Source organism: Amphibalanus amphitrite, unplaced genomic scaffold (genome assembly GCF_019059575.1).
Source record: "Amphibalanus amphitrite isolate SeventyFive unplaced genomic scaffold, NRLGWU_Aamphi_draft 001779F_arrow, whole genome shotgun sequence".
NCBI lineage: Eukaryota > Metazoa > Arthropoda > Thecostraca > Balanomorpha > Balanidae > Amphibalanus > Amphibalanus amphitrite.
This window is the reverse complement of record NW_024883272.1, coordinates 7,039-21,364: the sequence shown is the minus strand read 5'-3', so window position 1 is coordinate 21,364 and position 14,326 is coordinate 7,039. Positions and strand designations below refer to the sequence as shown.

Genomic DNA, 14,326 nt, shown 5'->3' with positions numbered 1-14,326 from the left:
CTAGCAACTTGTAAGGATATGGTTTCCGTTAGGACAGCTACGAAGGGAAAACTTCATACGCGGCTCAGACATTAGGGGTTTGGAGTGTGTTGAAATCAAATTGTTGCTCTGGCCTTTTTCCTGTTTGTGAAAATGTTTTTTTTTTTTCAAATTTATTTTTTTCTCAAGTCCAGTCATAGGCAGCAATAAGCAAAATATTTTCGATGGTTTAGGAAAATCATTGAAGGAAAAATGTGCGAAAGTTTCTCTGTGAAAGTTGAAGGGAAAACGCGTGACTATTTCTGCGTGATTGAGACGCTTGCGACTAGACAACAAATATTGGCTAGGTGCTTGTGTATTGTGTAACTCAAGTGTAACTCGTGTATCTATCCCATGCGCGGTGATGTGTCTGTCAAGGGTTCCTGTCAATTTGAGTAATATGCACAAATTTCGAGGATTGTTAGGATAAGGCTGTGGCTCTGGTGAACGTCTTTTTAACCCAGCACATATTGACAGCTAGATGTTCTAAAATCTTCCAAAATGGACGACGAGGATCTCAACAGGTGAGTGTTGGGCGAGTGTCTGACTTGGACTCTTTCAGCTTGCCAGGTGAGTGATTGCGCGTCACTCACTGTTTTTATTCATTCCAGTGAGATTCCTTCCTTTATCACTTTAGTGCAAGGCTCTACTTCAGTGTGATTGTATGCTGAATGGAAATGTCCCCTGCCAAAATGCTAGAAGCCCCAAAGATAGGTTTTGTAAGTGAGAAAATCCAGGCGCAACCATCTTTCTTCTAAAAGACTTTCTTCTAAATGATCAACAGCACCCAAAGCAACATTCTTATGAGCTCAGTGGCGGATCCAGGGGGGGGGGGCAAAATGGGCATTTGCCCCCCCCAAACGGCATGATGTTAACATTACGCCTATGGACGATGCATGGAAAGAATCGATAAATTTCTATGGTTTGCCCCCCCCCCAAAACTCTGAGCTGGATCCGCCTCTGTATGAGCTCATGTTGATCTTGCATTCCATTGCAAGATTAACATTCGCCTGACATGTCCTCCCTTGCCCCCAGGCTGGCAGCCGAAGAGCTTCTCAAGGAGGCAAAGCGTGGTGAGGCTCGCGCCCAGGTGGGTGGCTCGATGGCCTGGCTGCCTGGGACCGTACCCAACACTGACAAACGCTTCTTGGCGAACACCCTTCGTCACACCCTGGCGTCCAACAGGGTGCGGGAGCGGCACGTCGCCGGCCCGTACCGCCGACGGCCGGACGGTGATAGTGGCAGGGGCGACCCGCCCCGGCACTCATCAGCCTGGCAGGGGCACGGTGTGCGTGTGCAGGACCGCCACGAGAGGACAGAGTCGCCGGAGAGAGTGGGGAGAGAGGAGCGTAGTGGAAAGACCAGTGAGAGGACAGAGAAGAGTGGTGCGAGGTGTGGGACTGAGGTGAACCCGCGAGTGAAGCCTGCGGAGAGGCGGAGCAAGGCGAGAACTAAAAACGAGAAAGGAGTGGGCGATGACGCGGCACTAAATCGTTCAAGTAAAAATGCCAAGTTGGCGTCGCGATAGTCAGTTGAAAGCGTTCCAGACGGCAGCGAAGTCGGTGTGATGGTTTCTTGTGTGTCCGATCTCAACTAGGTATACATCTGTACATCTGGTAACTGCTTATATGTTACCTATGCAATTTCGATGCGACAATGCATTTGGATACATTTTTTGTGCACACAGGCGCGCACACAGGATTTTTGAATGGGGGGGGGGCACGACCTTCGAACTGGGCCCCCCATGCCGAAGGCCCCCCCCCCCAAGAAAAAATACGGCCCACGGGGCTATATTTCGGTTGGTTTGAAGCTTGAGCAATTGGTTTGTCAATGCATGGTAAAACAATTATTTCGGTACCAGCTTAATTTTCAAAACATATATTTTTACGCTAGGCTGTTTTTTCTCAAATGCGACTCAGGGCCGGTACATATATGTACCTAATCATCTAATTTATTACGTAAAACATTTCATTATTAAACATTTTTGCAGGTCCCTCAGAAATCAGCCCCGGGCAGCGACTGACTGCCGGCCGGCCGACCGGCCCCGGGTGGCTAGAAGTAGGGGCCGGTCACTGTTTGGCCCGGATGTGTAGGAGCGGGAGCAGCACTCCTTTTTCACTACGTATATTCGCATATTTTTTTAGGCACATCGACATGAAATGTCATTATATCTGATACGATGCGGGATCACAGACTGGAGATCCAGATTATAACTTATATTTAATGATTAACCAATGAATCAAATCAACAGGACTATGTACGATGCATGTCGGACACGTACCCATAATTTCGCCCAAGAGGGGGTCACCTGCTGGTCACCTGACCCCGGGCCCGCGAGTCACCCGGGCGCCCGGGATCAGCTCAGGCAAGGATGTACATACCCAGGACCTTTCGATGGGAGGAGGGAGGCACGGTGGGTCCAGTCTCACTGGCAGACGGGTCTCTTTAAAACGGTCTTTGCATGAGAAAATGTGGGAAATTGGCAAGCAAAAGTATCATTTATGCCCGAGGAGTGTGCCTAATGTACACTAATGCCTAATTTACATGGTATTTTACGAGCGAGCGAAGCGAGCGAGCTCCTCAGAGTCACCGGTGTGTGGCGCGTTCAAAGGTGCCAGTGAAAGGCCGTCAGATGCGCTGGTGTTGGGTCCTCACAGGCGCCGTTGCGGGGTCTTAGGGCTTAGAGACACTGGTGGGGCCATCATTGGCATGTGTGTGGCCCTGCAAAATGGCCTGCAAGTGAAAAGTGGCCCGTCATAGGCTGGCAAGGACACTCTGAGGCTGGTAAGAGGCCCTCAGAGTCACTGGTACGTGGCCCTCAGAGGCGTCGGTGTGGGGACTCTCAGAGCCGCCGATGTAGGCCCTTAAAGGAAATAGTTCACTTTTAACATGGGGTTTGGAACTGGAATAGCAGTTTTGTTGCTTGCGCTGAGACTAGCACAAATCAGAAGCTTTTACGGCCCAACGATCACCCTAGACGAAGATATTCCATTTTTCGTTCCGAAAAGAGTGCCTTGCAGAGGAATGCGTGCCTTGCTGAGGAATGCAGTCACGTCATCGTCAGCCAATCAGAATGCTGCTTACAGCCGATGGGTTTGTCCTACGCAATATGATTGGTCAACGCCAGGGTTGGCATTTTTGCCGGCAAAAACTAGTTTATGCCATTTGCCGGTTTAAACCGGTTTTAACCGGCAAAAAGTGGCAAAAACTGGCATAAACTCAGAAATATCACAATGCTATGCCTAGACATGATTTTGAACAGGAAACATTTTAAGGAGAATTCGGTGAAAGCTTTATGAGCTTTATGCTTTCAAACAGAAGTGACATTAACCATTGAAATGTTTCATACCTAACTCAGAAACATTTTCATGGGCTATCCATAAGGAGCTAGTAAGATCCCTTTTGGGGGTGACAAATGAGCCAGTGCAAGGGTGACTGGGTGAGTCCTGCACAATCAGAAGTGCGAAGAGGTATCTGCCACTGATATGCGCACGGCACCGCATGACACCCTACTTGCCGTGGCCGCCTTGTCCCACTCTCCCCTTACATGGAAATACATTCCGTTGTGGATGTCTACCGACATGCATAGACATTTTACGCAGGGATAAGTAATCAGGCAACTTCAGAATGTTTAGTGCATCTATATAACTACCTGAAATGCATTTGTACATTTCAAATCCATTCCTAACTAGTAAAGTTGTAGGTTTGGCCATCTGAGTTTTAGCCAGTTTTTGCCAGTTCTTGCCACCAGGGTTTCTGCCAGCCGGTTTAAACCGGTTAAAACCACTGGCAAAAACCAGTTTTTGCCACCCCCTGCCAACCCTGGTCAACGCGTAATAAGCTTCCGCGTCAAACATTATTTTATATAGAATATAGTTCTTCTTATACTAAAATATAAAAAAATAATCCTTTTTACAAAAACGTTTTGTCTTATTTTCTGATCATTTTGAGCATAAAAAACATAAATCCATAGCAAAATACTAATTTCAGGAAAGTGAACTATTTCCTTTAAGGTGCGCTGGTGGGGGTCCCTTGGAGGTGGGGCGAGGGGCCTCGCAGTTGCCGTTGTGGGTGCCTTTAGAAACACTGGTGTGGACCGTGTGTCTATCACAGACGGATGTGGAGCCATAGCAGCCAATCCCTCGTTGGCCGTTACTACTTAGGGCCCTGAGCGGCCGGCGAGGTCTCTCAGAAACCGGCATTGGGCCTTTATGAAGATAATTGTGGCTACATAGGAGCCAATAACGTCCCCCCACAAGCCCTGTGGTGTCCTTCCGAGTTGAAGTGCGGCCAGCGCGAACCCTCTGCTACCAACTGGCGCCGCAGGGCCCCTCGGTTTCGAAGGAACCTTAAACCCGAGAACGGGCACGTACCCCCTCGCTCCCTTGCTATGTCACTGAATCCAAGTGATGGGACCCTTTAGGTAATCAGGGGCGTTTCAGATGACCAGGGGTTTTCAATTGATCAGGGGCCCACCAGGTGACCATGGCCCCTCTGGTAGTAACCAGGGACCCCATCAATAACCAGGGCCCCTCAGTAAACGGGGGCCACTCAGGTAAGTGTAGGAGTCCCGCAGATAACCAGGGCCGGCAAGGTTTCTCAGGTCCGTTTTTTGACAAGGCTCTTATTGACTCAGGTGCGAGCCCTTTGCCATCAGCAGAGGGCCCTTTCAAGCCTTTTGAGGGCCGTTTAACGTCTCTTGAGTTCCCATTGAGGCCTTCTAAGGGCCCTTTGAGCAGTCGAGGGGCATTTGAAGCCTTTTGAGGGTCTCTTGACGTCAGCTGAGGACCGTTGGACGCCAGCTGAGGATCGTTTTTGGGCCTTCTAATGGCCATTAGACGCCAATGGATGACCCTCTGACACCAACTGGGGCCCTCTGACACCAGCTAAGGGCACTTTAAGTTTGACGCTAGCTCAGGGCCCTCTGACGCTAGCTCAAGGCCCTTTGACGCTCTTTAAGGTCTTCTGAGGGCCCCTTGAGGTCTTCTAAGGGCCCCTGGAGGCTTTTTGAGGGCCGCTTGACGCCAACTGAGGACTGTTTGAGGCCTTCTGATGGCCATTTGGCGCCAGCTGGTGGCCATCTGGCACCAGCTGGGGGCCCTCTGTCACCAGCTAAGGACCCTTTAGAGCCTTCGGAGAGCCATTTGACGCAAGGGCATGGCCCTCTGACGCCAGCTCAGGGACCTTTGACACCCTTTAAGGCCTTCTGACGTCCGTTTGACGTTAGCTGAGGGCCCTTTGAGGCTATCTGAGGGCCCTTTAAGGCCATCTGAGAGTCCTTTGAGGTCATCTGAGGGCTCCTTAAGGCCATCTGAGGGCCCTTTGACACCATTAAGGGCCCTTTGACACCAGATGAGGGCCCTATGACGCTAACTGAGGGCCCTTCGAGGCCATCTGAGGGCCTTTTGAGACCATCTGAGGACCCTTTAAGGCCATTTGAGGGCCCGTTGTACACTGTCTTCGGTGGTCTAAGGATTAGTTAGAGGCCCATTTGAGGCGGCCTTCGGCCGCCTCAAATGGGCCCCTTCCTTCGAGTTGGGCCCCCCAACTCGAATGGGGGGGGGGCACGGGCCCGTGTGCCCCCCCCCCTTGTGTGCGCCCTTGTGTGCACATTGTTTCATGCTCTTAGGTATTCAAGTGGCTAAGACGTAGCAAACCTCCCATTTTTCAGTGATATAGACAAATTGCATTTGCAACTGTTCCTTGCACTTTGCAGGCTCTGTAAATTGCGCATTGAAGCCGTAAAACTGAGAGTAGGCACCGGAAGACTTATGATTGGTAGAAATGTATGCGAATTTCTGCACATCCTGCAATCGATTTTCAAATGGTGCTTTCATTACTCGGCTCGCTCGGGCGTTGCGAAGTTGAGAGGGAAATGGTATTCCCCATTTCCCAAGGTTGATCATGCTTGGTACCAAGATACGGTAGGTACGCATTTCTTCGTTCGCTGAACTACAATTTTTAGCCGCTAGTTTATTGTGCGCTGTGTGATTTTTCCGGGACGACTGTTCCCGGAGACGATTTTTTTCAGCTCGCTGTTTCCTTCTGGGCACCACACGCTGTCCCCGTCCAATATTACCGGAGCAGCGCCTGGAATGGGGTGACGTTTGTCCGTGACAGAATAAATAGACTGCCTCGTGATCGCACACACCACGGCCCGGGATCTTACTTCTATCATCCAATGCTTTCAAACATTCAAACATTTGCGCAAAGTCGTGATTTCAATAGTTTGTCGTGTACTGATACTCCCGTATCGGCGATGCCACTTGCTGAAACCACCACATTGAACAGCGACCATCTTTTACTGCGCGATGATCACAGTTGACTCTTCACCGTCATTGCATGATACAGATACTGTGGGGGGAGGGGGCATCCCGATCCACCGCTGTGAGCAGTTCCATGCAGCGATTGAGTGGCCCGTGTCGACCGCGTTGGACGGCTATCTCTTCGACACAGCACTGCCGGCGTCAGGGATGCGGACCCCGTCACTGTAACATGGGGGCCGGGAGGGACGGGGTCAGTTGGTGATTGGCGGTCTGACCTCGGTCAGTGGACCAGTAGGTGTGGCAGTTTAATGGGGCTTATGAAGTAAATTTGTCGAGTGCCCCATCTATGGAAAGGTTAACACGAGTTTATAGACATACCGTTACAAAACCCAGCAGGAGTGGTTGCAAATCTGAGGATAGTCAGATGTAAGCAAAAAGTGAACTAGGGTTATCTAAAGATTCTTAATAAATACATCTAAAGGCACACTGCAAAACATATCAATATCGATGGGTGCAAGAATTCTGACCTCAACTGAAGGGGGAGACGCCATCTCCCCAGCTTTCTCCGCCGCCGGACTGGGCACTGCTTGGGATGACGATGATTCCGTTGTATTTGGGCCGCCGTGTTCAGTAGCGGCAGGGTCAACGGCTTCGGCACTTTCTGTGGCAGCGGCTTCGGCTTTTTCTGTGGCAGCGGAGACTAGCCCCGCCATTTCCTCCGAGGGCGCCGGTTCACATGTGCAGAGCTCGTTAAATGTTACTATACCGTCTGCGTCTTGCCGGCAGCACAGCCGTCCGAAGTACTGGCGAAAGGAATGGAAAGACGAGACCGATCAGTAGACGTTTTACGAAGTCAGCATACGCCTCACGCATATTCATTGATCCCTCCATAATAACCGCGTACTACGACATCCAAACACAGCGACACCTGACGAGTTGCCTCACGCTACAACCACAAGATCTGTTGCTAAACGTGTGCACCGTGTCCGTGCAGCAATGCAAACTCGTAAGCCAGCATAATTAAGTCTATGCCTCCCTGCCATAACGCCCTACATACCGCGCATGCTGTTCCGCAATACATATAGTATAGTTTAGTTACCTTCCTCTCCGCTAGATGCCTCTCAGTTATCGCGCCTGATCCATGCTGCACCGCAGTGCAACGTAGTTCTTATCCCACTCGCTAGACGTCTCTCATTTATAGCGCCTGATTCATGCTGTGCCGCAGTGCAGCGTAGTTCTTATCCCACCCGCTAGATGTCACTACAAACAGCGCCTGGTGCATGCTGCACCGCACGACTCCCAGCCTCAGGACCGGAGGCGCTGCGGCGGGCGCTAACACAGGAAGGATACTCACGTGGCTGCCGCTGCTCCGACAGTTGCTGACGCGGTAGGTGGCGAACACATGTACAGGATTCTCGGCGGGGGTGGCGTGACCCACGGCAGTGCAGGCCGCCTCGCCAGCAGCGCCTCTGAGCGGCGAGACGTCCCCGTCGCCACCTGCAATCAGAATCATTACAGCGTTGTCGCTTTTGGGATGGTTATCATAAGCCCGAGAGAATAAGGAAAAGGACATTGATGGCAGTGGAAATGGAAACAAGAACCAGTGGTGTTCCAGTTCTAGTGCATATCTTTACATCAAACAAGACAAAAAGACACATTGAATCAGGTCTAGAGACGGGAAAAAGGTGCGATTATGTTGCTCCTATTTTATATTGGTTGATTGAAAGCAATAGGTAGGGTGAATAGGTCAAAAACGCCCCCCTTAAGCGCGAAACCTTCTGACACTCAACCCAACACAGATTACTTAAACCTTTGGGCACCATCATGTAGCTCATTCTTTTTACTACGTTTTGAGACCAAGAAAAGACACCTGCGTGAAGTATTTAACCCCCCAAAAAGGTTTTCGCATACCCTTGCAAAAGGGCGTTTTGCCCCATACCCTGGGTAATACGCCCACACCCATGTGCAAAGCGCCCCCACCCCATCTATCAACAGAAAATGATGAACATGGCAGAACTTGACGTCATTCTGACGGCATTTGTGGTCAACCTATCATAGCCTTTAGAATAAAATTTTGTTGCAATGTGTAAAATGGATGCCCGGAGGAGTCCTGAAAGTTTGGTGACGATATCTGCAGTCGTTTAGGATATATCAGCAAAAAAGGACAGGGAGAGGCCTTTTCGGCCCCGACCTACAGGGCGCTACCCTGCACTCTCACCACCGTGCAAAACGCCCCCCTTTCAGAAAACTGGGGGCGTCTTGCCCCATGCATCGAGTAGGCGTCTTGCCCCATCCACTCCATTTCCGGTCAACAAAATATTGACAAAAAACGCGCCACTAACGCCGCAGCATAATATATTCAACAGAATGACAATAAAACGCAGTTTAGAGTGATGTGCACAATAGCAAGTTTTGTGATATAAAAAGGGCATCAAAATATTAGGAATCTTCTGTAAAAACAACAAAAACAACACCCAAAACCAGCATCAGCACCTACCCACGCTGCTCCTCAAGACTCAGAACCGGAAATAGAGACCTACGTAAACAAGCAGCTGACTGTTCTGAAAGACAGGATAAAACACCTATCCGTCGATAAGAAATACGATTTTTTTAGGGGAGGCGTTTAACCCAGGGGTGCGTTTTCCCCATAGTTACCCTACCACCATTCTAGCCATATTAGCATTTTTATTTAAAGATGAAGAGACACAGCTGGATCTACTCTCGAAATGTTCTCATTCGATTTGTGCCACAGGCACGCTGGTTACGTTGCTGATAGTGATGCTGCTGGCTTTATGTGCAATTTGGTGTTATTAGCTGGGGATAGGGCGTGTCGATGTCTAAATTGATGAGCGTGGGAGAGCACACAGTCAGTCGACTTTTTCGTACACCTAAGATAATATAAACAAAATTTCAGAACAGGTGCAGAGGAACCGCGGATTGGCGACTGTTTCGACGCGGGCTGTTATTACCTTGTGGCACAAAAGTATACCGTTTCCCCGTCGAGCGGTGCAGGTCACTGACCGTTGAGCAGAGTTTTGCGGGCGGCGCGCCGGCAGGCGGACGGGCACCAGGTCTCGGCCCGCCGGCACGACACCAGGAAATCCTTCAGCACCGGGTCCGGCACGTCCATCAGCAGGGGGCTGAACATGAGCCGGCCCTGGCGCAGGTCGCAGTAGCACGTTCGGCGACTGACGAAGGCGGCGGCCGGCCGCGGCAGCACGATCAGCGCAGCCAGGGCGGCCAGGGTGGTTACCGCCAGACGGCGCTCCGAGCTCCAGATCTGAGGGCAGAGGGAGCCAGCGGTGGTGACGAGATTCACAGGAGGCGAGTAGCTGTACAACTTGAGAGACGGACATGACGACTGAGTAATCTTGAGGTGCGCGATGAAATTCTGGTTAAATATCAAACTTGGTGGACTTGCTACTCAACAGTGAGGTCGTGAGCGAAGTTAGCCCTAGAACGCCTAGGGGGGGGGGGGGGTTGTATCACCCCCCCCCCTGAGGTTTTTTCGAAGTGCACGCTAAACGACTTGTCGTAGCGGGCTGAAATTTTCAATACCCTCTGGGGCAATCTTTGCGCATCTTTTGCCGAAAAAAAATTGATCGGGTCATGTCAGGTCACGGAGTTATGACGTCATAAGAGGTACAGCCTCCGGCCGACAGTTACCAAACGTGTGCGCCGAATCCCTAGGTTTTCTGCCGGTGATACCCACATTGTTTGATGGATCATGATGAAACTTCCCATGCATGTTGGGGCAAGCATTGGCTATCGTATGGTGCAAGAAAATTGACCGGGTCAGGTCAGGTCACGGAGTTATGACGTCACAAGAGGAACAGCGTCCGGTACTATTTTTGAAAAGCGCCCGAACCACTATTTTGCTAATTCTTGTCACCTCAATGGGAATATGCAGCAATATTAGCTTCTATAGGGAGCAAATGGACCTCCCAAATCCAAAAATACAATCAGATTTCAAAAACTTAAATTTTGATTTTTCGAATTTCTGCCGCCGACTGTGACCTTGCCGACTTCCGGCGCTCCCAACGCGCCATTTTTAGAGCTAGGGAAACGAAATACATACCAAACGATAGAGAATTGATCAAGGAACACGATAGTGAAGGTTTCAAGTCGATATCTCCCACCGTTTTGCCGCAATCGCCGCCGAAAGTTGAAAAAAGTCTATTTTTCCGAAAATTTGACCTTTGACCGGTCAAAAGTAGGTCAAATGTTGACCTAGGACCAAAAAATATACCACCATTCGCGAGATCTCGTTGAGAGCAATCCGTTGGTTTTTTCCGCTAAGCTCTACGACCTTCCGTTTCGAAACGCCAGGGGGGGGGGGTCGTAACAACCCCCCCCCCCCTGGTCGTTCGTGTTATGAGAAATGGCCTGGTCGTGCGAGGGTTAGTACACGTGTTGCGAAGTTCACGTGGTGCCACTTGATTTCCAGGGGTCTAGTAGGCCATAACATGGATAAGCGTAGGTACTAACTTGAGAATGTCCAAACGTACCAAGTATGGGGGAAAATCGGCCAAGCAGCTCTCTAGAGGAAAACGTGGCCGTAACGCGCACTCACAAGTCACAAACAACATCAGAAGTCTTAGTCAGTTTTGCGGTCCGCCTATCTAACCACTTTCCTTCCAGACGCCGGGCCCTGCTTATGAACATCACGTTAGTCGGAAGGTACAGCCCTCTGCAGACTGCGTGGTAGGTAGGTATTCTTTTTCGACAAAACGGATAATAACTTAAAGGCTATATTATCAGTCGGTCGGAATTCATGCAAATAGATGTGCCATGCTCCACCCTTTTGATTTGGCCTATCACCAAACAAAGTATACGCCTAGTGTGGCAACAAAATGCAAAATTTTGTTTGGGGGGGGGACAAAAATAAACTTTTAGGCTTTGTTGCCAAACTGGATGGAAAATGTAGACCATGAATGATAAACCCAATCTAAGGTACCGAGTCTCGCACATGTTGGTGTTACGATTTCCGAGTGGCCGATAGCCTGCCTAGCATTCGCGTTATTCCCGGTTTTGTCGAAAAAAAAAAGAATACCTACCACGCAGTCTGCAGAGGGCTGTACGTTCATCATTCCAATATTAAAGGGACACTCCCACCTTAACATTAGTTTTGAGTTGAGATAGCCAAATTGGTGGCGATGGCCTGCAAATACCGGTTTGGGCACTCACAACATCGACAAATGCTTTAATTCGGAGATATGGAATTTCAAACTTGCAGTTTTCGGATTCTAAGGGGCTAGTGCATTGGTATGCCCCCTTAGAATTTGTGACGTCAGCGGAGATCTAACGATTTTTAAATGTTTGACTAAAACGTTTTGTAGCACGCGGTGGTATATGCTGCTAAGCGCGCAACAAATGCCGCACTTTCAAATAAAGTCGCTAGGAACAGCGGAGATTCCAAAAAGTAAACAAAAGTAAAAGTCTAACACCTTGAAAACCGGTGAATATTTTTCGATGAAATTTGGTAGATATTCGTTTTTGCTCTTTCTGAACCTAGCGACAATCACTTTCATGCCAATTCATTAACTTTTTTGAAGGTGGGAGGGTCCCTTTAAAGGTAAAAAAGGGTGGTACGGGGACCCGCAGTTGCTACTGTACACGAACCCCAACTCCAGCCGTCTGCCTGTCCAGTAGGTAACAACCGATAACATTGATATCGGCTGCCGGTCCCTGTACAAGAGCAGCTGAGGTTTTCTGTGCGTGCCCTCTGACAGCTTATCGTTGTTCCGTGTGAGGGTGCTGGGACAATTTACTCAGGGTTGCTGTACAGTAGCAACTGCGGGTCCCCGTAGGGGAGAGTGGGGAAAGATGCCCAGGGTTTTACTATGTCATATATTATTCGAAAATGACGATGGGAAAGCAAAAACTTGGAGTTTCAACGGAAGCCGACATCATTTTTCTCCAAAAATGTCACACTTTCGTGCCTGAAATATTATTACTTTTTTTGCTATTAAGCATTTTCCTGAAGAAGTGAAAGGGGGCATCTTACCCCACAGGGTGGGAAAGACGCCCCCTGACGTTGGGAAAGATGCCCCCTGCACTATAAGTGACATAAATGGGCACGTGAATCGCCTGAACGAATCAGTAGTCCCTTCGAGCCTGCAGTAGACACCAAACGTCATCATAAGGGCCCTCAAAAGTAGTCGTAAGGGGCTTCAGAGGTCATCGTTAGGGCCATCATAGTCCAGCGCGGCCAAACAAGCCTACGTGGTGGCGTTCGGAGACCACCGTGGGGCTCTTATAGGTCTTCATGATGCTTGAGGGCCCTCGAGCCCATCGTGGGAACCTCCGATGCCAGTGCGGCCCGTGGGGCCAACGTGGGAGCCCTCAAAGGATGTCGTGAGGGGCCCTGGAGCCAATAATTGGGCCCACAGAGGCCGTCGTGAGGGCTCTCAGAGTCAGATGCCGCCCAAAAAGTCGCTATGTGGGCCGAGAGACCGGCATGGGGAGCACCCGACCGTACTGGACTCTCAATAGTCCCAGATCGGCTTTTGTCTACATCACAAGTATGTAATAAATGATTTGACGGGCTGTTTGAAGGACAGCCTACGGATTTAGGGGGGCGTCTTTCCCCATCAGGACAGGGGGCATCTTACCCCAAGGTACCGAAGTAACATTAAATCAGTACAATTTGTTAGCCATAAAACTACACCATGAAACAAACTGTTTGGGACACAGTACACGCATGCTAATGTATCACGACTATAGCAAGGGACGCAAAAATTATTCACCTTCTTTGATATTTACAATGTTCTGACACCAAAATATTTTTTGAAAGCAGCAAATAAAAAACATGCAGTCATCAGCCAGCCGTTGCCCAACTGAGCTTCGCAATTTTTTGTGCCGTTAACAGGGCAGGCTTCCGCTTTACGCTAAGAACATTAATTTCCAGGTCCGATTCTTTGTTTCATCGCTAGAGGGGGTGGGGCGTCTTTCCCACCCTGGGCATCTTACCCCACTCTCCCCTACTATACTGAAGCTGAGGTTCACACGGCTTTTGAAGGGCAAACGTTGCTTTTCATGTGATTCAGTGCAGTGTCCAGAATCTATATATGATGCTATCAGTCAGCAAATACATGATAATCCATTGAAGGGATGTCACTCGACCCAACCCAGTCTGTGGCCGTATTCAGGTCGATCATTTTCGTAAAATTTTTCTTACGCATGACCTACTTCAACAATTTTTTAATGACGTGAACTCCGTCGATAAAAACTTGCGAAGCGTCGACGTGGATACCAAATGATACTTACGAAAGAAAATCGACTTACCAAGTCAACGTAAATACGGCCCCTGGACTTCTGCCAGCCCAGAGTTCAAGTTGGGTGTTCATTCGGTAGGTGTATAGAAACGGCTCCTGCAACTGTGCACATGCAGCAGCGCAGAACCCGACTCCATGAAATGCGAAATTTGTATTGGTTTGGATATTGGCATAGCAAACGCAAAAAAAATGAGCATATGCAGATGCTTTTAAACGACTGGGCAATTTGGCGCGAATCTGAGTCCCAATGGAGATGAGTGCTGAATTCATTGACTGCCGCCTACCCTTCTAAGTCACCAATCCATGCTAGTCCTGCAACCCATCCTGGTAACAATTCCCGGAACAATGCTCACTTACCCGCATCGTGTCTCGCTCCTCTTCACGACCAGTCGTCTCCACAACGCCGGGCCCGCCAGCCGACTACGGCCGGGCGGCCGGGTGACCCACGACCGGTCAGAGGTCGCCCCGGGCAGAGGGCCCGCGTCATCAACAAAACTACGTCAAATACGCACGCTTCGCAATCGCAGGCCTCAACTGGAATGTGATAAATGCGTGTACAGCTGTCACACTTATGGGTCCGAAAGTTGTAAGGTGTCAATAGTTAACTGAAATAGAAACGTTCCATTGTATCAAATTGATAGGTCGGTTTGTTGACGTCACGCCGCGTCGTTCCATTTCGATAATAAAAACCGTTGGCACGTAGAGCCGCATCTATATCCAGCCGGGACTGCGCAGCCCACACCCGCGGCTATTTAACGTGTGACG

The 14,326-nt window shown here is 49.7% G+C and overlaps 2 protein-coding genes across 3 annotated transcripts; one reads left to right on the top strand and one right to left on the bottom strand.

The window, feature by feature from the left end:
* Nucleotides 1-288: 288 nt before the first annotated feature.
* LOC122375118 (protein POLR1D-like) lies at nt 289-6,173 on the top strand. Of its 2 annotated transcripts, XR_006255342.1 has the most exons (3): nt 342-542; nt 1,054-1,634; nt 5,735-6,173. XR_006255342.1 is itself a non-coding variant. In XM_043354316.1 (2 exons), the coding sequence occupies exons 1-2, from the start codon at nt 520-522 to the stop codon at nt 1,544-1,546; spliced, it is 516 nt and encodes a 171-aa protein (XP_043210251.1). In that variant the 5' UTR covers nt 289-519; the 3' UTR covers nt 1,547-1,712. The 2 variants fall into 2 exon arrangements, 1 of the variants encoding a protein (XP_043210251.1); XM_043354316.1 differs by lacking the exon at nt 5,735-6,173 and having other exon boundaries at nt 289-542; nt 1,054-1,712.
* Nucleotides 6,174-6,237: 64 nt separating this feature from the next.
* Nucleotides 6,238-14,095, bottom strand: LOC122375117. Its single transcript, XM_043354315.1, has 5 exons — nt 13,919-14,095; nt 9,306-9,564; nt 7,639-7,781; nt 6,812-7,087; nt 6,238-6,506 (listed from the first exon to the last, which is right to left on the bottom strand). The coding sequence occupies exons 1-5, from the start codon at nt 13,922-13,924 to the stop codon at nt 6,504-6,506; spliced, it is 687 nt and encodes a 228-aa protein (XP_043210250.1). The 5' UTR covers nt 13,925-14,095; the 3' UTR covers nt 6,238-6,503.
* Between the last annotated feature and the right edge of the window lie 231 nt (nt 14,096-14,326).